The sequence below is a fragment of the Lucilia cuprina genome, chromosome 6 (assembly GCF_022045245.1).
Source record: "Lucilia cuprina isolate Lc7/37 chromosome 6, ASM2204524v1, whole genome shotgun sequence".
Lineage (NCBI taxonomy): Eukaryota > Metazoa > Arthropoda > Insecta > Diptera > Calliphoridae > Lucilia > Lucilia cuprina.
The window spans coordinates 53,991,938-54,019,910 of record NC_060954.1 but is presented as its reverse complement, the minus strand read 5'-3'; the positions used below and the strand labels follow the sequence as shown (position 1 = coordinate 54,019,910).

Here is a 27,973-nt window from a genome sequence, read left to right as displayed (position 1 = left end):
GTCCTTATAGACTTCTATATAGACTTGTCAATAGACTAGACCAAACATAGACTAGTTCACGTACTCTTCTTCAATAGACCAATCAATGACTAGTCAATATACTAATAAATATACAAATCAACAGACAAGTCCATAGACTAGTCAATAGACAAGTCCATAGACTAGTCAATAGACAAGCCCATAGACTAGTCAATAGACAAGTCCATAGACTAGTCAATAGACAACTATATAGACTTGTCAACAGACATATCCATAGACAATTACATAGACTAGTCAACAGAAAAGTCCATAGACTAGTTCATAGACTATTTAATAGACTGATCCCTAGATTAGTATATACATATACTATTCCATAGATTAGTATATAGAGTAATATATTTACTAGTCAATATAATAGTGAATAGACTAGTCAATAGACTATTCAAAGATTAATATTTAGACTACTCTAAAGTCTAGTAAATAGACTAGTCTGTATACTAGTTCTTCGACTATTCCAGAGTTTAGTTAAAAGATCAATAGACAATTACATAAACAAGTCTATAGGCCAGTTCATGGACTAGTTAATATACAAGTTCGTAGACTAGTATATACATATACTAGTCCATAGATTAGTATATAGACTAGTACAAAGACTAGTATATTGACTAGTCAATAGAATATTTAATAGACTAGTTAATACACTAGCCAATAGACTAGTCAAAGATTAGTATATAGACTACTCTAAAGTCTAGTCAATAAACTTGTCAATATACTAGTTCATAGACTAATCGAGAATTTAGTCAAAATACCAATCAATAGACAAGTACATAGATTACTTTAGACTAGTCAATAAACTAGTCCATAATTTGGCAGTATTGGCCGGATAAAAATTAAAAAAACACATATTTTAAAATTGCAATTGACATCATTGATACGCGTGTATGTGTGTATATATTGTGTAGTGTATGTATGCATGTGTATCAAATAAAAGTTTAATTTATCTCTTCTCTTTCTCCACTCTCTTCCACCTTATACATATATACATTGCCTCATTCTATGAGTCTCTCAATTCTATATAATGTTCTCCAGGTTTTGCTTAACCTCAAAAAGGAAGAATGTTCAAAATCCAAAATTAATCAGTTCAGAATAATCATTACTGTCATCTTTAATATTATGTTCTGAATGCCAAATTATTTTATCAGAATTTTCAATTGAATTAATTCTTTTAAATTTTTCAGCAAAAAGCTTTTAAAACTAAATAAATGCTAACTTCGAAAAGGATCTTGTAAATTTTACTTTTTCATCTTTAGAGAGCTTTTTTTAAATTTCTCTTTCGCATGAATACAATAAATATTTCAACACCTTTTTGAATGCAGTATTAATTAACAAAAAAAATTGTATTTCTTCTTCCTCTTAAATCGGTTTATCTTTTTGTGCTTTTCATTTATATAAATTTTCCTTTTTGTCTAGTGTATGCTGTGTGTATGTGTGTGATGTATAGACGACAGTGGGCGTATAATGTATAATAATGTGTTTTAAATTGTACAAAAATTTTTTTCTCATAAACTTTTTGTTATATTTAACTTGGCAACAGCAATTTTTTTTTAATAACACAAGAGATACATTTTATCAAAGAAGGAAACTAATTTCATTAAAAATGTTTATTTAGGATTTAATATTTTTTCGTAACAATGAAATGAAAGATAGACTGAAGAAGAATTGAAAAGTATTTGCTCAAAAAAATTGCTGTTTATTTAGCAGTGTAAAGGGGCAACACTGTTTAAGCGAAATAAATTTTAAAAAAGACTTGATTTTACTTGACGTTTTGAAAATGTTGTTCACTACAAAAAAAAACTTTAATGATCTTTTGCAAAATCTAAAACTAAACATATTAAAAAACATATTTGTTCTTTGAAAAAGCTTTGTGAGCGATCCCTAAATATCACTTAAACTTTTTCTTCGTTTGTTTCGTGTTTGCCAAATATCATCAGCTGTTTATTACAAAATCAACTATTCTGAATAAAAAGTAAATATAAAGTTTAATATCCATCCCTATAGTCAATAGAAGTGACAATTTGTTTCTCTTGAAATGTTCATTTCTCTCGAAGTGAAAATTGCTATCGTGAACTTGTTGTGAAAAATTCATGCACAATAGTTGGTTTCGTATGGAACAGCTGTTCAATGTTTACAAAATTCCATCAACAAATTTCACAACAGGGGAATTTTTTTTCACAACAAAAATGTAAGTGAACGAAAAAAAGTGAAAAGGGAACATATTTCACGTGAAATGATGACTGGCGATAGGGGTGATTATAGACGTAAATAATAGAGTTGAAAGTGGAGTTGAACCTCTCAATTCCGAAATAGGATCATCAACTGTTTCTAACAAAATCAACTATTGTGAATGAAGATTAAACAGAAAGTTTAATATTATTTGCGAAAGACTTTATTAATAGAGTAAAAAAATAATTAAAAAGTAGAGAATATTTTAATCGTACTGTTCCGAAATATCATCAGCTGTTTCTAACAAAATCAACTATTGTGAATAAAAAGTAAATAGAAAGTTTAATATTAATTTAAAAGAAAAATTTAAAAGAGTTTGACCTGAATGTTCCCAAATTAAAAAAATGGAAAAGAAGTTGACTTCAACGTTTCGAATGTTAACTCTAGTCAGTCAGTTAACTGAAAATTAGTTCGGACAGTGCGATTTCCAATCACTTTTTTTGGAATGTTCAACTCCAAGAAAAAGTTATTGGAAATCTGGAAATTATTGTGTTTGAATAGCATGTGAAATGTTCTTGAAAAGAAATACAATGTTCAATTTTATTCGCGATAGGAATTGTTAATGGAAATGGAACTTTAATACATTTATTTCATTTCTAAAATTGATTACATCACAACAAATAATATTACGTACAAGAGAATTTAGATCCAAATAAGATTGAAATAAAAAAATTTCTAAACCTTACAAAAAATTAAAATCAACTATTGTGAATGTACAGTTGGCAGAATATTTGTGAAAAGAAACAGTAATAGAATGTTCATTATTACTTGCAATATGAAAGACTCTAACGTTTCGAGTGCTAACTTTAGCAGTTAAAGAGTAGTCTGGATATTAGTTCAGACAGCGTGATTTCTTATCATATCATATTCCTTCGATTCATAAAATATCCAAACAAAATCAAAGCTATTGTGAATGAAAAGTTTGCATAATATTCTTGAAAAATAATCCAGTGTTCACTATTATTCGCGATAGAATGTAATGGTTAATGGAAATGGAACGAATGAAGTCAATATCACAATTACGTTTGTTAAGCATAGAAGTGACATGAGTAGACTAGAAGTTCGAGGAATTTTCATAAAGGGAAGAGGAATACAACTTAGTATTCTATATAGAAAACATTATTTTAAAATTAAAGTAGAAAAGTTAAAAGGATGATGAACTCACTTCTCTGAGTGTTAGTTTAGACAGTGTGATTTCCTATCATATCATATTCGTTCGATTCATAAAATATTCTAACAAAATCAAAGCTATTGTGAATGAATAGTTTGCAGAATATTCTTGAAAAGTAATACAGTGTTCACTATTATTCGCGATAGAATGTAATGGTTAATGGAACGAATGAAGTCAATATCACAATTACGTTTGTTAAGCATAGAAATGACATGAGCTGACTGGAAGTTCGAGGAATATTCGTGAAGTGAAGAAGAATACATATTAGTATTCATTATAAAAAAAATTATTTTAAAATTAAAGTAGAAAAGTTAAAAAGATGATGAACTCACTTCTCGAAATAAATAAAATATTCTAATAAAATCAACACTATTGTGAATGTATAGTTTGCAGAATATTCTTGAAAAGGAATACAGTGTTTCCATATTATTCGCGATAGAAATTTTTAATGGAAATGATATTACAGTTACGTTTGTTAAGCATAAAAGTGGCATAATTCGAGGCATATTCGTGAAGGGAAGAAGTCAGTATTCAATATAGAAAAGATTATTCTAAATTAAAAATAGACATGAAAAGTTGAAAAGATGATGAACTCTCGTCTTTGAGTGTTAACTTAGCACTCGTCTGGAAGTTCGAGGAATATTCGTGAAGAGAAGAAGAATATAAGTGAGTATTCATTATAGAAAAGATTATTTTAAAGTTAAAGTAGACGTGAAAAGTTGAAAAGAATAGGAATATTCGTGAAGGGAAGAAGTCAGTATTCAATATAAAAAAGATTATTTTAAATTAAAAATAGACGTGAAAACTTGAAAAGATGACAATTTCAATTCCCTGAGTGTTAACTTAGCACTCGACTTATCAAAAAAGTCGACATATATTGTTAGAATTGAAAACTTTACACATGAATACAAAAATAAAATGTTATAATTAAACAAATAAATAAAATTATACTGAAAAACTTTTGAAACAAAAAAAGTTTAAATCCATATTCTTGAAAAGAAATGGGTGTGTAATGGGAAAACAGAAAACAAATTTTATTAAAACGTTTAGGAGAAAAAAAAAAACTAAAGGCGTGGTTTATATAAAATATATAGAAATGAGGAAATATTTAAAATTTAAAAAAAAAAAGTTTGAATTTATTTAAATATTTAGATTTTTTTATAGATTCTTATTAAATTACCTTATAAATTGTGCAATTATTATTTTATTTCTTAAACACCATTAAGAAAAAAATACTTAATTTGTTTTGTAATTTTTATTTTTACATAAAAAATGTATTTTATTAATATTTCTTTTTTGTAGAATAAAACAAAATTAAATTATGTTTTTTTTTTAACTAATTTTAACTAACTAATGTTTCAGCAGGAAAAACTAAATGTTTTTCATGTTATTATTTTTATTAATAAAAATAAATTTATTGAAAGACGGAATGTGTTATTGCAAATGAAGCAAATATTTATTTATTAATTTAATGTATTTTTTACGATTTTATTTTATTGTTAAGCACTGTAATTTATGGTAAATGTCTGTTGTAAGTCTTTTTTTGCTAGATATATAATTTTATTTTATTTTTTTTTTTTTATTTCCTCAACAATTTTTTTCTTTTTTTTATGCGAGAGTTTTGTGTTAATAGACCAACGTTACCGACAAGACTTGTAAGAATTTTAGGGAATATTTTGTACAACCCATAAACAGTCGTTTCAGTCGAAAAAGAGTTTATAACAGTGCCCAAGTTATAGAGACATATTTTTGTGAAAGAGAGAAAGAGTGAGAGACAGATTTGCCTAAATCATAAGGAAAATGAGAGCGCAGTAGTTAAACTAATGGGAATTTTGATTTTCGAAACGCGCGCAGTAATAATTTTTTTTTGTTTTTTGGCTAAAAGGAAAAAATACATGTAATAAATTTCCAATATAAAGACTTTTTTAACTCAACAAACAAAGAAAGAAAAAACATTTTTTTTTTCATTTTCTAGGGCCACTGTAGCCTGGGTTGGGTTTTTAGGTTGGCAACATATTTAGCCAGAAAAAAGAGAAAAAAACGCAAGGGCATTTAAAAATTGCAAAGCAGTTTATAGAAAATACCTTCATATAAAACATTACTCATACTCCAATTTTAGTTAAAAGAAGAAAAAAACTTTATAAATTAATAAAAAGGAAAATTAGAGATAGAATACGGTTGATATTGTGTCATGTATGGAACGACGATATTTACGCTACTACTTTTTCAAACTTATAATGTTCCACATAGTCCACATAGTAGTTAATAGACCAGTCTACAGTTAAGTCCATAGATTAGCTTTTATATTTGTAGTGAAGTCTATAGTCTAGTCTGTAGTATATAGTTTAGTCTGTAGTGTAGGCTTTCGTTCAGTCTATATAGTCTAGTCGATAGTCTAGTCTTTAGTCTAATATATAGTCTCTTCTATAGTTTCATCTGTAGTCTATTCTTTTGTCTACTATAAAGTCTAGTCTATAATATAGTCTATAGTCTAGTATATAGTCTAGTATATAGTCTAGTCTATAATCTAGTCTATAGTCTAGTATATAGTCTAGTCTATAGTCTAGTCTATAGTCTAGTCTATAGTCTAGTCTATAGTCTAGTCTATAGTCTAGTCTATAGTCTAGTCTATATTCTAGTCTATAGTCTAGTCTATAGTCTAGTCTATAATCTAGTCTATAATCTAGTCTATAATCTAGTCTATAGTCTATTCTATAATCTAGTATATAATCTAGTCTATAATCTAGTATATAGTCTAGTCTATAGTCTAGTCTATAGTCTAGTCTATAGTCTTGTTTATAGTCTAGTCTATAGTCTAGTCTATAGTCTAGTCTATAGACTAGTCTATAGTCTAGTCTATAGTCTAGTCTATAGTCTAGTCTATAGTCTAGTCTATAGTCTAGTCTATAGTCTAGTCTATAGTCTAGTCTATAGTCTAGTCTATAGTCTAGTCTATAGTCTAGTCTATAGTCTAGTCTATAGTCTAGTCTATAGTCTAGTCTATAGTCTAGTCTATAGTCTAGTCTATAGTCTAGTCTATAGTCTAGTCTATAGTCTAGTCTATAGTCTAGTCTATAGTCTAGTCTATAGTCTAGTCTATAGTCTAGTCTATAGTCTAGTCTATAGTCTAGTCTATAGTCTAGTCTATAGACTAGTCTATAGTCTAGTCTATAGTCTAGACTATAGTCTAGTCTATAGTCTAGTCTATAGTCTAGTCTATAGTCTAGTCTATAGTCTAGTGTATAGTCTAGTCTATAGTCTAGTCTATAGTCTAGTCTATAGTCTAGTCTATAGTCTAGTCTATAGTCTAGTCTATATAGTCTAGTCTATAGTCTAGTCTATAGTCTAGTCTATAGTCTAGTCTATAGTCTAGTCTATAGTCTAGTCTATAGTCTAGTCTATAGTCTAGTCTATAGTCTAGTCTATAGTCTAGTCTATAGTCTAGTCTATAGTCTAGTCTATAGTCTAGTCTATAGTCTAGTCTATAGTCTAGTCTATAGTCTAGTCTATAGTCTAGTCTATAGTCTAGTCTATAGTCTAGTCTATAGTCTAGTCTATAGTCTAGTCTATAGTCTAGTCTATAGTCTAGTCTATAGTCTAGTCTATTGTCTAGTCTATAGTCTAGTCTATAGTCTAGTCTATAGTTCTAGTCTTTAGTCTAGTCTATAGTCTAGTCTATAGTCTAGTATATAGTCTAGTCTATAGTCTAGTCTATAGTCTATTCTATAGTCTAGTCTATAGTCTAGTCTATAGTCTAGTCTATAATCTAGTCTATAATCTAGTCTATAATCTAGTCTATAGTCTATTCTATAATCTAGTATATAGTCTAGTATATAATCTAGTCTATAATCTAGTATATAGTCTAGTCTATAGTCTAGTCTATAGTCTAGTTTATAGTCTAGTCTATAGTCTAGTTTATAGTCTATTCTATAGTCTAGTCTATAGTCTAGTGTATAGTCTAGTCTTTAGTGTAGTCTAGTCTATAGTCTAGTTTTTAGTCTATAGTCTAGTCTATAGTATAGTCTAGTCTATAGTCTAGTCAATAGTCTAGTCTATAGTCTAGTCTATAGTCTAGTCAATAGTCTAGTCTATAGTCTAGTCTATAGTCTAGTCTACAGTTTAGTCTATAGTCTAGTCTATAGTCTAGACTTAAGTATATTCTATAGTTTAGAGTTTCTAGTCTAGTCTTTAGTCTAGTTTATAGTTTAACATCTAAAAAAGTACTATTTTGTTATAAGTTAGTACTATTTAAAAATTTCAATTATCCATGCCTGTGACTTATTTTTTTTTAAATTCCTTTGATGCTAGTGATGACATATTTCTGGGGTGGTAATGGGATGGCTGTTTATTTTAAACATTATAAGGAAGATGATGATGATGATTGTCTAGTATACAACCGCATTGGCAATAATAATTATGTAGTTTTGGCAATATTTGTTATCATAAATTATGACAAAAAAGAGAGTATGAGTAGAAATTCAGTACTAGTATGAAAGTTTAGTACTATTTTGTTGAAATGTTACTAAAGTATTATGCTTTTTAAATTAAAGATTTTTTTATTTGATACCATCAAACATAAATATTTAACTAAAAAAAAGTACTAAGGCCTTTAAATAACTTAAGCATTTTTTCATTTACCCAACCCTAGTGTTTTCCATATCTCAATAGAAAAAAAGCACTTAGAGACGCCAAAGTGTCTATAAACTGTTTTAAAATATTTGAGCATGATTTTGTTTTCTTCTTTTTTTATTATTTATGTAGAAATATTGATTTTATGTTAAAAAAAAATTAAATGTATGGTGAACCAAAAATATGTTTTAAACTTTTTTTAAGACTATTTTTGTATAAAGTTGTAACTTGAGTAATTGTATGTAAATTAAGGGATGAAAAAAAATGATATTTTTAAACAATTCAATTATAGCAAGCGCATTTAAACTTAAAACTTTCTCAATTTCATTATATTAAAGCTCAAAAACATGTAAAACTAAATTAAAGGAAAAACTTAATAGGTTTCAAAGTAAAATGGTTATATATACATGGAGGTTTTGAATACATTTTATCAGGCCTATTCTGAATGATTAACTACACGAAGTTTGTTATCTCCCACAAACCAAAAGCATGCAAAGAAAACAAACTTCCGGGGAATGATTATTCATAATTGTCCTGTATATAAACATGTGGACCTGGCCATTTTTAAAGATTAAAAGGTTTCATTAACTGATATTCCCGTTATATTTTCATTCACAATAGCTAATTTTGTTGGTAACAGCTGTTTTATGTTAATTTTTATGTGAATTAGCAAAAAAGGAATTAAAAATCGCTAAAACGCCTTAATGTCAAATCTGTCCTTTATCTTTCTTTTAACAATCTGCAAATCCATGTTATAACAATATCCTATTAAGTGTAAGTTAAAACATGAAAAAATTTAATAAAGTTATTTGTTATTTGTTATCATCAATAGTATTTAAAAACAAAAATTCCAATTTCAAGACGGCGGCAAGTGTGATATAGAAAAAAAACGTGTATATTTTCTTTATTTAACGAATGACCTTTTTTAAATGTTAATTAAATGTTAACAACAGTAATTAACCTTGATATAAACAAATATAATTAATTTTTTACAATGTTTATTTAAACACTGTAGAGCAGCGGTATAGAATAAATAAAAATTGTATTTACATATTAATCTATAATATTAATCTAAATAAAGAAAAATATGAGAAGAAGAATTAACTGAAAACAAGAACGGTTTTGAGAATTTTATTTCAGTTAACACTATTGTGAATAGTGGCAATGTGAATATTGCAAAGCAGGCATTGAAAATTTTAATTTTAAATAAGTTTAACTTAATAATAGAGAGAGAGAGAGAGTATGTTTTAAAATACTAAACTAAAATTTCGTTAAACTATAGACTAGGCTCTAGTTTATTGATCATACTATAGATTGGACTGTATACCAGACTATTTACTAAACCATTTAATTCACAATAGTTCTGAATTTATTTGCAATAGTTAGAAAACGTTAATGCTGTGTTACAAAGTTGTCAGATCTTACACGGTTGTCAGTAAAATGTGCAGAAAAGGTTTATAAGCCGTTATACACGTTTGTCAGATCTTACAACGTTGTCAGTAAAATGCTCAGAAAATGTCTAACTTAAATTTTTTCTTTTGTAAGGATGTCAGAAAAAGTATTCTTGACAATATTGGAAGAACTGGAAATTTGTAAGTTTACACTGTTATTAGACATTTTATGCATATTTTACTGCCAACGTTGTAAGATCTAACATCCGTATATACAGAAAAGGAATTACTGATGTTACAAGACAAATTTTGTAAGTTGACACTGTTTGACATTTTACTGTATAACATATATTTTGTAAAAATTTCCAAAAAGGAAGGAATATATACTAAAAACATATTAATTCACAATAAACGATTTAAATTTACATTGTGAATTATTAACAAAACTTCACGTGTAAAAACTTGTCAACGATTGAAAAGAAAAGGGGAAACATTTCAATTTAAATTTCAATGCATATTTTTAATATAGCCCCCCCCCACTCTATGACGGTTTATACAGTGTAAAACGTATTACAAATCAAATAATCCCTGGGTGTTTAAGTTGGTTTTGGTTAGATGGTAATTTAGGAATTAATTGTTTGTAATGTACACAATTTGTGTAGTAAAAACTTATACTAAATGACAACCATATTGCCACCACCAACCCTTTTTTTCTATTTATTGTTTATTTGTGGGTCAGATGCCACATAAAAAGAGGGGTTATTGATAACTGATAAATATTTCACTTGTTTTATTGTGATATTTTAATTTACATGTTAAAGAATTTAACATTTAATGATTTGTAACTATTTTGCAAACTATATAGAGAAATATAAGCATATATGGGTAATTATATACAATTTTGAAGAAAAGTTATGTTATTTTTATAAAAAAAGCCTATGTTTATACTTTAGATATTTAATTAAATGTATAAAATTTAATTTTCCATTTGAATTTCCACACACGTGAAGTATGAAAATTACAATATACCTATCAGAGTAACAAACAGTTTTTGTTTTCGTTATTTAACCATAAAATTAGGTCAAGTACTATTTGAAATATATATATAAAACTCTAGTGGTTATTGTTAAAAAGTTATAAAAAAGGGGAGCGAGAGAAGAGCTTTAAAATAAATGTTATTGACAACACCTATACGTGTTAACAAATTTCAATAACAGTCCAGTAAACTTTTTAAAACTCATTAATTTACTGTGCAGTATGTCAATAATAGAGATTAGAGGCCATGAAAGAACAAATTTTCGAGTGAAATGGTGTTAAAAGGATATGTGAACTTTTTTGTTTAATACCTATTACAACTCTGTAATTGAGCATTATGCAGAGTTGCTATAGCTCCAGTGTTGAGAAGCGGAATTATTTAAAGCTTAGTGTAATTTTTAGTATTTATTTTACTTTATTATATATAAAGATATATAAGCCGATGCCAAATGGTCGGCGTCGGCGGCTTATTTGTTGGCTCAATTTAACTTTTTGTTCAGAATTGATATGCGTTTATACCGGCGGCTGATTTAAGCCGTATCGGCTTGTATCTCTGGTGCTATAGGGATGATGTTGAAATGCCATAGTGCAATAGTAACTAATAATTACCAGAAATTGATTGAGAGCGATTAGTGATTGGACACATTTCGCAATTGACACTTTAGCTAAAAGCACCTTTCGTTAAAAAAACGAAAGCTATTGCATTATATCAGCTTTGGCCAATGGACACTGAAGTCCATGAAAGGTATAGAATGCAGTGGATATATGGTGAAAGGATCGGTAAAACTTGTATTATACTATTTTTACTATTTTGACTTTTTACATCTTATTTTCACCAACTTTTTTAACGTTAAACATTTTGTAAAATTGCCATTCACAAAATTAACTATTGTGAATGGCATGTTTATAGAAAATTCATGTTATTTCCTTCAAGGTGAAACCCTTATCGCCAATTGAAGTGAAAATTTTGTTCCCTTGAAATTTTCATTTCCCTCGAAGGGAAAATTGCTATTGTGAACTTGTTGTAAACAATTTATTCACAATAGTTAATTTTATATGGAAAAGCTGTTCAATGTTTACAAAATTCTATCAACAAATTTCACGACAGAAAAGTTAATGAATGAAAAAAGGTAAAAGGGATCATATTTCACGTGAAATGAGGATTGGCGATAGGGATGAATAAAACATTTGGAATAGTAAATAACAATTTTGTTTTATTCTTTCAACATTTAACACTTTAAAATGGAAGCTACCCTAGAGAAAACTTGTATATAAAAACTTCTTTTTGTTTTAGTTAAAAAACTTTAATCCTAAATAAATATGAGTCATATATAATTAAAGTATTATTAAATATAAAAGCAACAAATACTTTAAGATTTCGTGTTCTAACAATAGAACAATATCCTACTCTTCGTTTTTGGCTCGTTTAATAGTCTTTAGTGCAAACAGAAGCAGAAGAAGAAAACGCAACTCCTTATAAGGCTTTTTACAGTTACTGCTCAGTTGTTGCTTAATTTTCGTTAAAAAAAACGCAAAAGTTATAAAAAAAATAAAATAGATTTCATAAAACTGTTTCCAAGTATAAGTGCACTTGTTTTTTCCTTCCTCCAGCAGTCTATGTGAGTGTGTGTGTGTATGTGCGAGAGATTTTAAAGAGCTGGGAAGAAAAAGAAAATAGTAATTGCGCAAGGACACTTTATTGATTTTCTTTTGCTACACTATCATCATCCTTCTTCTTTTGAAACAATCAAAAAAAATTAACTGAATTTCTGTCAATATGACATTTTAAGAATTAATACATTTTCTTCTCATCGTTTTTTTCTATCATTTTTCTACCAACTGTATCAATCTGTCAAATAATGACACATTTAATGATGGCTGCCCTACAGGCTTTAAGTATTTTGTTGAGGTGGTATTGGTAGTGGTGTCTGTTTTTTGAGCAGGACAAAGTTTATGTGTTAACAAATGTTTTTCATGTATTTCGCTTTTTCTAAGGTATCCATTGTTGTTAACATTATAAACTTCTATAAAAATACCCTGCTGCCTGACTGACTCTTCTTGCCTGAAAACTTTCATCATACTTATGGTTACAAAGTTGTATTTTTATACCCTACGCATCTATAGTGCGAAAGTTATTATCAGTTTATGCATGTGTTTGCAACACACAAGAAAATGTTGATAAATTTATTAAAGCTAAGGGCGGGTTTCTTACTACTCAGTTAAACTAGTATTAACTTGCTGTTTAATTAAACTTGGAACATATTTAGGTGAACTTTATGCAATGATTGTGTTTTTCAGTTATGGATTTAGGTTCAGTTAACTTTGTTAGTATTGCCAACTTTTCACTCAAAAACATAAACAATAAACAGCTGTTTTTTGCATATGTAATACTTTTGTAAAATGAAAAATTTTGGAAAAATGTTAAATAAACAATAACAAATAAAACAAACGCAAAACATATATTAAACTAGGTTTACACAAAGTATGTAGATTATATTTATTTGAAAAACCTGCCCTAAGTATATCCAGTTAATTAGGCTCTAAAATACAATCCAAGAAGTTTTTAATCGAAGGCGTCTGGCCGCAGGTAATATTTTGCAAGCCGCACGCACAATCGCCGACTTCTTTCGGATCAAAAGCTTATGAAGATTGGAATCGAACATATATTTCAGATACTAATTTTACAAATTTGAACTAAGTTGCCCCTAAATTCTTATGGCAAATTGTAAAGAGTTGCAAGACAATATTGAACTTATATTAAAAAGCAGAGATTTTTCAATATAATAAACACTTAGGAGGTCAATTTCTAAAGAAAAGTTTAAATTAAGACAACAATTTAGCCGCCGCCGTAATATTCTATAAGCCGGCGCTGATCATTTTACATCTGCTTTTATCGCTGACGTTGCCATCTGTTAAAGCGATTATCAGATTCAATATCGCCGTTTTAAAGTTTACAATAAACGAATTATTATAGAATCTAACGATCATATTATGTTAGTCATTTAAGAGTAACATATAGTCGAACTTGACCTAAAGTTTTTTATTATTATTCGTTATTTTTTTTATCGGCGCATGTGTGTGTGTGTGTTTGTGTTTCTTCTTTCATGTAAAAGGTAATTGGAAAACCTGTGATGTTACAAATTGTATACGCTTGAACGCTTTTTAAATACAAGTTTATGTTTGGTTTTTTTTACAAAACAAACGAAAATTTTTATAGACTTGTAGGTTATGTTTTGATTTATTGGGTTTTTTTTTAATTCTTCTTTTTTTTACTCACTCCATTCACATTTAGGCAGTTTTTGCTTTAGATATTTATAAATAACACATTCACACACACAGACACAGGGGGAAAAAAGTTTGTGTTTCATTATGTTATTTTTATCATTTTGATTTCATCTCCTTCCTACTCAATGTTTTTCTGCTTAGTTCTCCCACCCGACTATTTTTTCTCTTCTAATTTCTAATACTGTTATAGAAATATATAACAAATTTTCTTTTAACTTTAGATATTGGAAATAAAGTTAGCCGACAGACATAATGATTATTCAATTATGGACAATATTGAGGGTCCTTTTTTGAACATTTATAATCACCTTTATCGCCAATAGAAGTGAAATGTTTGTTCCCTTGAAATTTTAATTTCCCTCGAAGGGGAAATTGCTATCATGAACTTATTGTGAACAATTCATTCACAATAGATGATTTTGTATAGAACAGCTGTTCAAAGTTTACAAAATTCCATTATAACAAATTTCACAACAGAGAAATTTTGTTCACAACAAAAAAGTTAATTCAAAAGCGGCGCTTGGCCTCACATTAGCGATTAGTTCGTTCTGAAAAACCTGTATTTGGGATTAAACTGTTTTTTCACATTCATTATACATTTTAAAACATTAAACATTTTTCATTTTTCTCTTTCTCTCTCTCTTCTACAGTTTCCAGTTTTCATCATTATTCCGAGTGCAAAGTTTTAATAAAAAAAAAACTATAAGTTTATGTATTTATCTGCAGTTGTTTATAATTAAATTAAAAAAAATAAATGCACATTCAGAATATATTATTTACTTTTCTTCTAGTAAAACAAAAAGAAAAAAACACAATAGAACATTAAGATAAACAAATGTTTAAGCATAGAAAATTGTATTGTTTTTTTAGACAATAAAATGATATATACAATGAAAACCATAAGGATATACAGAATAGTGATGAAATTGTTTTAAAATAAATGAATTTTTCACTTTAATTAATTATTAATGAAAGGGTGAAACAAGAACTTCCAAAGAAGTAGAATTTGCAAAGCAATCTATTTAATTCAGAATATAACAGTTTTTCCGCTGCTTAAAGGGTTATAACTTGTTGTTTGTACAACATCAATCTTAGTCCTTGAATTCGGACGAACATCCCTTAAGCCGGTTTACACGATCACACAAGTAATATGATCTGTCAAAATTTTGTGTAGAAGAGTACGGATGTAATGAAACCATCACACATTGAGAAATGGAAAATTTGACAATCGTAAGGCTTTCTTCATTTTTTGAAATGATTCAAAAAAACAAGCAAGTCGCATTAGATCAGGGATGTATTTTTATGTAAATATATCCAAAAACGTGAAACAGCTGTTTCCATCTTACTTTGTTATAGTTTTATAGCAATCGTGTAAACACGATTTGTTATAAAGATGGAATTTCATTTCACTCATTCTCAACAAAAGTTTCCTAGTGTGGACCACTAGGTAAAGTGTGATCGTGTGAAGTGCCCTTTACCAAGATGACGAACTGTTACACAATGCATCTGTATTGGACTCTAGGTCATCAACAAATAACTGGCAATACTATAGCGGACTCTCTTGAAGTGTCATTTTACTAGCAAGAGAAGTATGCAAGTATGAAGCAGAACCTCACAGTTATGATAGGAATATTTGTCTTCATTTTCTAGCTGTTCATTCCTTTTCTTATTATAATTCATGTCTTGGTTTTAAACATATTCAGTAAGGGAGGGGAAAAATACCCCACTAAATCCTTAAGAGAAAAAAATCGACATTTTCTTCAGAATAACGTTATATACAGCTGCAAATGCTCGATCTATAAAATACTCCCATTAGCCTTTACAATGACCGTTATATAACTCACTAAGATCACAAGCTACGGCATACAATTGCAGTGGTAACTATCCGCCGACATTTTGTTCTTCATGCTAGAATATTGCATTTATCAAGAAATGAATTTTACGGAAAATGTTAAGACGAAGTGAAAGGACTTCATTATCACTTTCTCCCTTAATATATTTAACATGAAGTGGATATCTAAATGATTTACTTCTGTTTTCGTGTGACAAAGTATTTTGAATAAGATTTCGTGTAACAATGTAAAAGTTTAATAGGTACCGATAACGAAATTTCATATATTTGTGACGAAAAAATCTAATTTTTTCTTGTTTAGAGTATTGGCACAGAGTATAAAGAGGTGTCAGTCTGATGAATCCAATATGTCAACATGTTATGTAAACATACCGAACCTAACTTAATTTTAATGTTATCTACTTGAAAAAGTTTATGCATGAACCGCCCTAATAATAAATCATTTTCTACCTTAGGGAAATTTAATATCCTGAGGATTATAATAAAAAAAGTTATACATATTTAAATGGAAAAAATATACATTAAAATTGGTATCTAGACTGTAAGATAAACATATGAAAAAACATTTTTAATTTTTTTTATATTCATTAAAAGCTTTTAATGAAAATGAACTTTAACAAGATTAAAAGTAATTGTTTTAATAGAATAAAAATTTATAAAGGTAAAAATATGTTTAATAATTAAATAATTGTTTAAACAATAGAATAATAACAGTAAATACATAATTTATCCAACAGATACACATAAACAAACATTAAAAAAGAAAATCAATGAAAATATGTCAAAATTGTATACATTACAGATTTAGTGATGATAAGCTATGTAGTGTTTAAAGAATATCGATTACATCCTTATTTAGATGCAGTAATCGATATGATACAGTAACTAATTGTTACTTTTAGAGTTAGATTCTGATAGACTTACAGTTAGAATTGTTTTCTGTATAGATTACAGATTTATTGATGACAAGCTGTGGAGTGTTTAACGAATATCGATTACTTCTTTATTTAGATGCAGTAATCGATATCAAATAGTAATTAATTGTTACTTTTAGAGTTAGATTCTTATAGATTTACAGTTAGAATTGATTACTGTACAGATTACAGATTTAGTGATGACAAGCTATGGAGTGTTTAACGAATATCGATTACTTCCTTATTTAGATGCAGTAATCGATATCAAACAGTAACTAATTGTTACTTTTAGAGTTGGATTCTTATATATTATATTTACAGTAAAAATTGATTAGTCAATACTCTTCGGAAGAGAACAAATTAGGAAAACTGCAATCAAATGAGAAGTAAACTATCGATTTAGTATCGTTGTTTAAATTTATGTCATACCACGATACAACCATACAACACCGCTTGTGAATTAGTCACATAATATAGTAGAATTTGAGAATTATTGTAGAATTTGAAATTAACTTTTTCAAACACATATTTAATTAAAATTTTATGATTATTTTTAAAGAATTATTTCGTCTACATATTCATTGATTAAAAAGAATTTAGAATTGTGTGTTTTTATTCTGATTTCTTTTTGGTAAATACACAAAAAAAAATAAATTTAAATTTAACGTTTCCGCCTTTATTGTTATGACGGTAAGTATTGTTATTTGTGTGTGCCCACAGATATAAAATTATAATGCCACATGAAATATATGAAATTTAACAAATTAAAAATTTTATTTAAAAGCAGAAATGCCGCATTTGGTAACAGTATTAGCAACACTGTCAAATTGAAAATTCACAATAAATTATATTACTGTAGAGTGTAGCATTTTAGCGTTTTATTGCTAGTCTATAGATATACATATTTCATCTGTTTTATATCATTCAAATCAATATTTTTTTCTTCATCATTTTATATATAGTATACACTTGATTGATTTTGATTTGTAATTTATCTGTTTTGTATTATTGTCTTGTTTAATTTTTGTTGTAATGTTTTTTTTTTACATAAAAACATTTATCATCAGTTCCATTATTATTGGTTAAATTTCTCTAAACTTAGTAAAAGAATTTCAAAAATATTTTTTTTATTGCTTCAAGTTTTAATGAAAATTTTTTTGCTTAAAATGATTTTAATAGATGTTGAAATTTATTGTAATATACATATTTAAAATTGTATTTGTTTTGTTAAAAAAAAAACATTAATTTTATCATTATTTTATTTTCAAATAAATTTTATTTGTTTCATAGTCGTTTTTCAATTTAAAAATGACTCATTTTTATTACTCAACTTGTGTAATTAATGATTTAAATAAATTCATGATCAATTCCTTTATTTGAAGTTTAAGGGCGTGTTTCTTACTACTTAGTTAAACTAGGCTTAACTTGCTGTTAGATTAATCAGGGAACAAATTTAGGCGGACTTTAGCAGATTGTGTTTTTCAGTTTTGGATTTAAGTTCAGTTAACTAACAAAGTTTTGACTAAAAAGTTGACAATACTAATGAAGGTAATTGATCATAAATATTATAACGGTAAAATATATTCATTCATTAAAGTCCGTGTTAAGTTGTTCTAAGTTTAATCTAACATCAAGTTAAGTCTAATTTAACTGAGTAGTAAGAAACCCACCCTAAATTGGGATTACTCCAATTAACTAGTTTATGAACTAGTAAAGTGGTTTATGGTTTAGCCTTTTGACTAACCTAAGGAATAGCTTATTCTTGGAATTGGAATTTCCATTGAGTAATCAAAATTGACCTGTCTTTTGCCAATTCTATCTTATGTTTATTGACAAGTCTACTGATTAGTCTATTAGCTAGACTTTTAACTAGTCTAGAGTTAATGATCTATTAACAAGTTTAGTGAAGAGTCTACTAGTGACTATTGACTGGTCTGTGGAATATGTTAACTAATTAAGATCTGACAACGTTGGCAGTAAAATGTGCCCAAAATGTCTAATAACAGCGTCAACTTACAAATTTTGTTTTGTAATATTATCGGTAATGCTATTTCTGTCAACGTTGCAAAAGAAAAATTGTAAGTTCAGACGATTGTTAGATATTTTCTTAACATTTTACTGACAACATTGTAAAATCTGACAACCCTTTCGGCTTTTAGCCTTTTAACTAGTCTTTGAAATATCATTTTGACTATAGTCAAAAGGTTAAACTAGTTTTTGTACTATCATTTTGACTAATTTATTTACAAGTCTATTGACTTTTTTTTTGATCTAGTCTATTGACATATGTTGACAAGTTAATATGATAGTCAATCCTATTGACTTGTTTGTGGATTAGTTTATTGTCTAGTGAATAGGTTAGCAGTTGTCTACTGGCTAGTATTTGATAATGCATTTTCGCTGTCAAATAGTACAATAGTACTGAAAGTTCCAACACTGCATTGTAAAGTAAATATAAACAAGGTAAAAAAGAGCTTGTAATATAACCAACCTTTTTGCAGACTAATAGTACAATAGCACTGAATTGTCCAACCCTGCTTTTGAAAGGTAAATGTAAACAAGCATAAAAAAACAAAATAAATTAATCCCTTTTTAAAATATTTTTTTATTTTTAGTAATTGTTTTATTTTAGTATTTTTTCTTTCTACAATCTATTTACATGTATTGTTTGTTTATGTAAATATATTTCTTGTTTATTACAAGGGCCACCTCTCATCAAAGACACACCCACAGATACTTTAAAAAAGAAAACAGCAATATATTTAATTTATTGTGCTGCTGCTGATCAAATATAATAAATATTTGTAAAATATGCAAATTTAAAGATTAAATAATGTTAAGGTAACATGATTTTTAAAACAATTCTGTAATAGAGAGCATTTTTTTTTGGCATTTAACGGTAAATATTGCATAGTATAGCTGGCAGCATTAATCATTTACAATGTTGTCAATAACACAGAAAAAAAATAAGTAAAAGTGATGATACACCAATTGATTGGGGAGTTTATGTCTATGTTTATAAAAAACTATTCAAAATAATGATGTTTTCTATATAAATGTTTTTCAAAATGCCGGCTAATTTAAATATACATATACACATACAAAATATATAACTTTTTAACGAAACGAAATGTATTGAAAATTTAAAATACTTGTTTCAAAATTGTTTAATAAATAAAGGCGCGCTCGCTGCTGGTGGTGATCGTTAATGGTGGGGGGAATTGTTAAAGTGTAAATGTGTGAGTAAGTATTTTTCTTTTTTTAAGCATAAAAATATAGTGAATCATAAAATTTATAAACAGCAAATGTAGTTTTGTAGTTGAAAAGAGGAAAAAAACGCGTGCTTTTATTAAATACATAAAACGCGTGTGTAGTAAATACTGCTTTTTTCGTACATATTCAAGATCACCTTGTGTTGCTGGTTCAGGTGTAGAAAATAATAAAAGCAAAAAAACAAGAGATAACAAAAAGTAAAGCGAATATAAAACTTAACATGAAAAGCAAAAACAACAAAACTAACTCTTTAATACATATGTATGTATTCTTATCATTCTTATTATCCATTCACTTATTTTTTTTGGTGCAACAAAAGACATTTTATAAGAAAATTGTATAGAAAAATGCAACCACATTGCATTGTACATTTAGATTTAATTTCAATTTTACTTTGAATGAAGTATGACATCAGAGAAATTTTGGCGCCGTTAGTTTTTAGGTCAATTGACAGAAACAAATTCAACCACACATACACACTAAAAGTAATGAAAAATAAAAAGAAAAAAAAAACAGCACCCAACTATTTTAAACGAAATGCTTAAATTAGTTATAAATTAGCCAAAAATAATTTTGCATTTAAATAATAAGCAACCGTTATTTTAAACTAAAATTTATAACACACCCTTTGGCCCGCAAGCCAAAAAATAAAAAGAAAAAACAAACATAAAAGAGAATAAACTTAAGAAACAGAGTAAATAACAAAAAAAACTGAAAGAAATTATATGGAAAAATATGCGTCATGCCTTTAGTTTAGCTCATATATTAGTTATTTATAGGTATAATGCAGAATATTAATGAAATGTTTAACGCAAACATTTATTTGAAACAAATGACAAACGTTAGAAAAATGTTTAACTAAAAAATCAAAAAAAAAATCTCTTCTAAATTTTACTCTTTAATAATGTAATAATACGCTTTTGACAGTTTCTTTAAGAATCCATTCTTTTATTTTTTTTTTTTGTTTTTTGAGAGAGTATGAATCAGTGTTGTAAAATTATTTATTTAACCTTTTTTTCCTGCATTTTTCAATGGAAATGGTACAGAGTAAGTACTATAGTGGTACTTATTGTTTAAACATACTCCCTTGTTTATGGTTCATTTTTTTCTTCTACTACTAATGGTATGCAGCCGTGTATTGTTGTTACTACACCCAATGTAAAAATTATTGAAGAAAAAAAATATTAGAAAAAGAGACATGCGCAAAATAAAATCGTTAAATCAGTAATAAAAAAAAAACACTACACACCAGACACACACACAAACACATAATTAGAAAAATTCCAATACGTTAAAATATACGACTATAACAGAGATGCCATTTATTAGGGAAATAATGTTTACACTGGATGGGTTTAACATGATTTGTCTCTCTCTCGAATTGTTGTGGAAAAAGCTATTCAGGCCATTCACACTTTGTTGTTTGGTATATATTCTAAAATATTGTTGTTGTTATGACTATACGACTCTGGTCAATACTACTTTCCTGGGCAAAAAAAAAAAAACTTTCGGTTGTTATCACTTTTGTTAAGTTTATAATCCGGGAAACAATCCCTGGTAACATGAGCAATATGTGTGACCATTTGTAATCAATAACTTGACTGAACAGTTAAGTTATATTTCTGAGATCTCGATCTACCGAACGACCAACTAAGTAACTGAAGTTTTAATCAAATATCGGGTCATACAGCAAAACTGAGATTACCTCTATAGCATCTAGATTCAAATCAAATAATAATAAATATCTCTCAACGATATCTTCTAGTAAAACGGTAGTAGGAAAACAATACTTCGCCAATATAGAAGTGAAAATTTTTTTTCTTAAAATGTTCATAGCCCTCTAAGAGAGAATTGTTATTGTGAACTCGTTGTGAAGAAATCATTCACAATAGTTAATTTTGTATGGAACAGCTGTTCAATGTTTACAAAATTCCAACAACAAATTTCACAACAGGGGAATTTTTTGCAACATATTTCACGTGAAATAATGATCGGTGATAGGGCTGTGTGTTTGTGGTAAATAACGAAGTATTCATCACTGTTTTTTGTCTCTTATAAATTTTAAGTCACTTGTTGAAATCTAATTATATTTTCAACAAACTTAACTTAGCTGGAGATTATCTCCCAATCCCAATTAGTTGAAACTTGCTTAAGTGTTTATGTTGAGAGTAAATAATTAGATTGCTAGGGACTTATAAAGCATACTATTGCACAAGTTGTTCTAATGATTAGGAAGAGGGGAACAGAGTCTCTGCTATTCCCTTTATGAACGAAATTTAAGAAGTTTTCGGAACTTTTTTTATAATCCCACTTCTTATAGTCAATTATCTGGGATATTCTACATATCTGCTTTACTAAATATAACCGTGTAAAGTCTTGAGTATCCCAAATAATTGTTAACAAGTAATCTGCTCAAAGAATAGCTGACCTTTGAACCTTACTTTATAAAATATCTGTAGGTTCTGCTTTATTCGATATTTGTCTTTGTAATTGAATTTGTTGAAACAATATAAAGTTGACATATCGGTTCTGAAAGTTATTTCTATTAATTTATGATAACCTAGAGACAATTCTCTTACTGACCTTAGACTTAGACTTGGAGGGCCTTTAAGAAGTCTCTAGTGTCTACTTTGGTGAAATTAGTACTTCACAGAAGTTAGGGAACTTATTTGAGTCTAACGACGAGATTGAGAGCTCTTGTAGTTCCTCAAGTTTTCAGCATTGAACCGAATGTTAAGGGTAATTTCGTTAAAAAGAACATTAGTTACAAATCTGAAAATAAACTGAAATTGTTTTCGAAAAAGTTTTCAAAGAAATTGCAATTTTTTTTTCAAATCTTTGTTAAATATTTAATAATTACATCCCGAAATTACTAAGTTTATTAAGACAGCAGCTGGAACAGATTATTTATGACATTTCATTTTATATATTTCTTTTATTTCAGAAAAAGAAAAGAATGAGTCCACCAATCAATAAACATAATTGATGACGCCAAAGCTTAGAAGAATATATTTTGCAAAAGAAAATCCGCATAATTTTATGCTCTAGACATATTGTCTACACTTATTTTGTTGGTTTCATACATATCTATACTTAATTTGTATACAAAAAATCGCCATTTGTTAGCTCTAAATTGGAAAAATAAAGGTGGAGGTTGGCAACCAAGTTGGAAAATACAGCATAGAAGTATAGCAGTAGTAGTAGCAACAGCAGCAGATGGATTGGATGTATAGATGGATCAAACGATATAGAAGTGTAGAAAGACACACACACACACACACAAACACAGAAATTCATATATAGGCTTTAAGAGTAGAAAAACGCAAACTTATACCCATACACTGAGAAAAAAATAAATTAACATATACACTCAACTAAAGCTCACACACACAGATACTTGTCAAATTGTAGATAGATGAATGAGTAGATATGAATACACACAGCCACACAAATAATATCTCCTCATATATATATTTATATATTTAAAGATAATTTCAGACATACTTATATATATTTCAAAAAAAAACTGTTAAGCAGTCACATTTTTTTGTTAAAAGGAGTAGTTTTTTTTAAAACTTATTTCATTTATAAAATTTATATGTTATTTAAAAAATTTATATTTGAAATTATAAAAAATTTATATTTATAAAAAATTATTAAAATTTTATTTCTAAAACTACACAGACACACACACACATAGAGAGACCAACACACCGCTTTTATAGAATTCAAATTCAAGTATTTTTCTTGTTCTTTTTACAACCATGAACAAAAAAATCTTTTTGCGTAGTATTTTTATCGATCGGCCGACGTAAACGAGTCACTAGGAGGAGGCTCAGGTCGTGTGGCAAGAATTTTTTTCATAGAATTTATTTTCATCAATTTTTATTTTATTCTTTGCACTTTTTTTTCTTAATTTATTTTAGTTCAATTTTAATTAAGACACCAGCATCATTTTGAATTTTTAATTAAAAGTATTTTATTCACATTCAATGGTTGTTTTTTCTCTTTGTGTATTGTTTTTAATAATTTAGTTATATTTTATATAAATATAATTTTTTTTCATTAAATTATATTAAATTATTTCCACATTTTTTTATGTCAAAGTGAGTAAAAAAATATATATTTTTTTTTAGTTGGGAATTTTTTTACTTACTTTTGCTTCAATTGAAATGACGACGACGACTACAACCAATACAACGAAGACAAACGACTAAAAGCGACAATAAGAACTCAGTAAATTTTTTTGTATAATTTTCGAAAAATAAATTCATCTAAAAAATGTACATTTGAGCATAACTCTCTCATTAAAAAAAAACATACATATATATTCCGGAGAAATTGTAATTCTCTCACACTCGGGGAAAATTTCTTGTCTCTAGCAAAAAAAAAAAGAAAAATGCAAGTGTAGAGACATTCAAATATCTTTAATGTGAAAAAAAGTATCTGAAAAATATGGTTAGCAACTAAAACTTAGGTAATTGGACAAAAATGTTTTCAGCTACTCTCTTATTTAATTCTCTGCTCTCGTTTCTTGTGGATTTTTTAGTTAGTGAGAGAGCAAAGTGTGAAAGAGATACATTTTAATAACATGCGCTTTTTTCGTATTTCAAACTGGCAATACTATTTTATTGTCACTATAGTGTTTTAGTCGGCAATGTCAATTTTGTTTTTTTTCAGTTGAAGATTAAACTGACACTTTGAAGTAGTGCTCATTTTTGACAAGACGTTATCTTAAAAATGAATAAATTATTATATATAATTCAATACACTGTGTAAAAGTTATGGGTTGTACAAAAAATCTTATTAGACATTTACTAAATAATTTTATTATTTATTCTTTGTTGCTTTTAGTATTTGTTCTTATTAGAAGTGGTAGATAGGCCTTGATTAACTAATTAGCCTAACAAAACACTTAACTTGAAATTAACTAAAACTCAACTAGACTGAATTAGAACTGAACTAGACTGAACTAGAACTGAACTAGAACTGAAACTGGACTGAACTAGAACTGAACAAAAACTGAACTAGAACTGAACTAGAACTGAACTAGAACTGAACTAGAACTGAACTAGAACTGAACTTGAACTGAACTAGAACTGAACTAGAACTGAACTAGAACTGAACTAGAACTGAACTAGAACTGAATTAGAACTGAACTAGAACTGAACTAGAACTGAACCAGAACTGAACTAGAACTGAACTAGAACTGAACTAGAACTGAACTAGAACTGAACTAGAACTGAACTAGAACTGAACTAGTACTGAACTAGAACTGAACTAGAACAGAACTAGAACTGAACTAGAACTGAACTAGAACTGAACTAGAAATGAACTAGAACTGAACTAGAACTGAACTAGAACTGAACTAGAACTGAACTAGAACTGAACTAGAACTGAACTAGAACTGAACTAGAACTGAACTAGAACTGAACTAGAACTGAACTAGAACTGAACTAGAACTGAACTAGAACTGAACTAGAACTGAACTAGAACTGAACTAGAACTGAACTAGAACTGAACTAGAACTGAACTAGAACTGAACTAGAACTGAACTAGAACTGAACAAGGACTGAACTAGAACCGAACTTGAACTGAACTAAAACTGAACTAGAACTGAAGTAAAACTGAACTAGAACACAACTGAAGTAAAACTGAACTAGAACACAACTGAACTAGAACTGAACTAGAACTGAACTAGAACTGAACAAGAACTGAACTAAAACTGAACTAAAACTGAACTAAAACTGAACTAAAACTGAACTAGAACTGAACTAGAACTGTACTAAAACTGAACTAAAACTGAACTAGAACTGAACTAGAACTGAAGTAGAACTGAACTAGAACTGATTTAGAACTGAACTAGAACTGAACTAGAACTGAACTAGAACTGAACTAGAACTGAACTAGAACTGAACTAGAACTGAACTAGAACTGAACTAGAACTGAACTAGAACTGAACTAGAACTGAACTAGAACTGAACTAGAACTGAACTAGAACTGAACTAGAACTGAACTAGAACTGAACTAAGACTGAACTAGAACCGAACTAGAACCGAACTAGAACCGAACTAGAACCGAACTAGAACTGAACTAGAACTGAAGTAGAACTGAAGTAGAACTGAACTAAAACTGAACTAGAACTGAACTAGAACTGAAATAGAACTGAACAAGAACTGAACTAGAACTGAACTAGAGCTGAACTAGAAATGAACTAGAACTGAACTAGAACTGAAGTAGAACTGAACTAGAACTGATTTAGAGCTGAACTAGAACTGAACTAGAACTGATTTAGAACTGAACTAGAACTGAAGTAGAACTGAACTAGAACTGATTTAGAACTGAACTAGAACTGAACTAGTACTGAACTAGAACTGAACTAGAACTGAACTAGAACTAAACTAGAACTGAACTAGAATTGAGATAAAACTGAACTAGAACTGAACTAGAACTGAACTAAAACTGAACTAGAACTGAACAGGATTTGAACTAAAAGTAGAACTAAACTTGAACAAAACTAGACTGATCCACAAATAAATAGGAAATTGTTTAATAGGGTAGCATACAAACTGAAAAGTAATTTAAGCAAAAACATAAAGAAAAAAGCCACGCCAACCAGAATTTTTAAATATAAACTAAAATTTCTTTAAAATAAAAGACCAAACATTTAGCCATCTATGGACATAATGAATTTTACGAACAATCATTAGTTCTAGTTCAGTAAAATTTTAGTTCTAGCTCATAAAATATATTAAAACAAAACAGTATCAATATAATTTACTTTGCTTGTCGGCATATAGAATTTTTTTATTGAAACACAATTCTGTAATTTACAAAAGTAAATATGCAAAAGAATACCACGTGACATTGGAAATTTAAAATGCATCATCACACTTAGTAACGGCAAAACTAACAAACACCAGCCAGTCATCGAATCCAACCAACAAAAACACAATTGTACATAAATATTTAAACAATTCGACAGTTATAGCAGATATTTAAATGTATTTATATTGGCTAGAAGTGAAGTAGAAATACTACATTGCAAATACCAACAATTATTGCTTTGTACCAGTCATAATAATCATAACAATAGCAATAGATGCAATCCATTAAACTGGTAACCACCACAAAAAAAGAACTAGCATCTAAATAGAAGCAGAAGCAGCAACATCGGTCGGTCACAGATGTATCCATACAAGTCAAATTGCAATTCCCACAAAAGCCACGAAGAGTTCATGGAAAAACCGAATGAATGCATGAATGATACATACCAATAATTTACACAAATAATTTTAAAATGAGAAAAACACACACACATACACTCACACAACACGAAGATAAATATAATGAAGAAATACAAAAGAAAAAATTATATACAATAATCTATTGATACTTTAATAAATAAAAAAGAAAATAATAAAAAAAATACAAATAAAAGCTTACTAAAAATAGAAGATTTCAAAAAAAAAAACATAAACAACTAGAAAAAGAAAACTAATATAAATGGATATAGAAAAATATTGAAGAAGTGATAGATAGTTTTATCCATAACAAGTTTAAAAGTGTTTTTATTACAGAAAAAAATTACAGTTGCGAATTTAAATAAAGAAGTAAAATTATTTATGTTTTACCCAAAATTCAATATCAAAAATATTTTTTGAATTTTTTACATATTTTAGATGAAATTTTGATAATTCATAAAATTTAAAAACTGAAACAATAATATTAGTGACGTATTTTTAATTCGAGTTCAGTTTTAGTTCATTTCTAGGTCGTTCTAGATGAGTTCTAGTTCAGTTTTAGTTCAGTTCTAGTTCTAGTTCAGTTCTAGTTCAGTTTTAGTTCAGTTCTAGTTCAGTACTAGTTCAGTTCTAGTTCAGTTCTAGTTCAGTTCTAGTTCAGTTCTAGTTCAGTTCTAGTTCAGTTCTAGTTCAGTTCTAGTTCAGTTCTAGTTCAGTTCTAGTTCAGTTTTAGTTCAGTTCTAGTTCAGTTCTAGTTCAGTTCTAGTTCAGTTCTAGTTCTAGTTCAGTTCCAGTTCCAGTTCAGTTCTAGTTCTAGTTCAGTTCTAGTTCAGATGTAGTTCAGTTCTAGTTCAGTTCTAGTTCAGTTCTAGTTCAGTTCTAGTTCAGTTCTAGTTCAGTTCTAGTTCAGTTCTAGT

The 27,973-nt window shown here is 28.2% G+C and overlaps 2 protein-coding genes across 4 annotated transcripts in view; one reads left to right on the top strand and one right to left on the bottom strand.

Annotated features, from left to right (window-relative positions):
* LOC111678179 (RNA-binding protein 48) overlaps positions 1–23,367 on the top strand; it is a 50,948-nt gene extending 27,581 nt beyond the window's left edge. Inside the window, exon 3 of the mRNA XM_046954041.1 lies at positions 22,757–23,367. Coding sequence (XP_046809997.1) covers positions 22,757–22,788 — 32 coding nt within the window. The 3' untranslated portion in view covers positions 22,789–23,367. The remainder of the gene's footprint in view (positions 1–22,756) is intronic.
* Positions 1–24,111, bottom strand: part of LOC111678180 (14-3-3 protein zeta) — a 40,148-nt gene extending 16,037 nt beyond the window's left edge. The window contains exon 1 of one of the 3 annotated variants that reach the window (XM_023439446.2): positions 23,969–24,111. The gene's annotated coding sequence lies outside the window, so the exon portion shown is untranslated. Of the gene's footprint in view, positions 1–4,613; positions 4,631–23,968 lie in introns of those variants that run through there. The other 2 variants (XM_023439443.2, XM_023439445.2) reach the window with 2 other exon arrangements.
* Between the last annotated feature and the right edge of the window lie 3,862 nt (positions 24,112–27,973).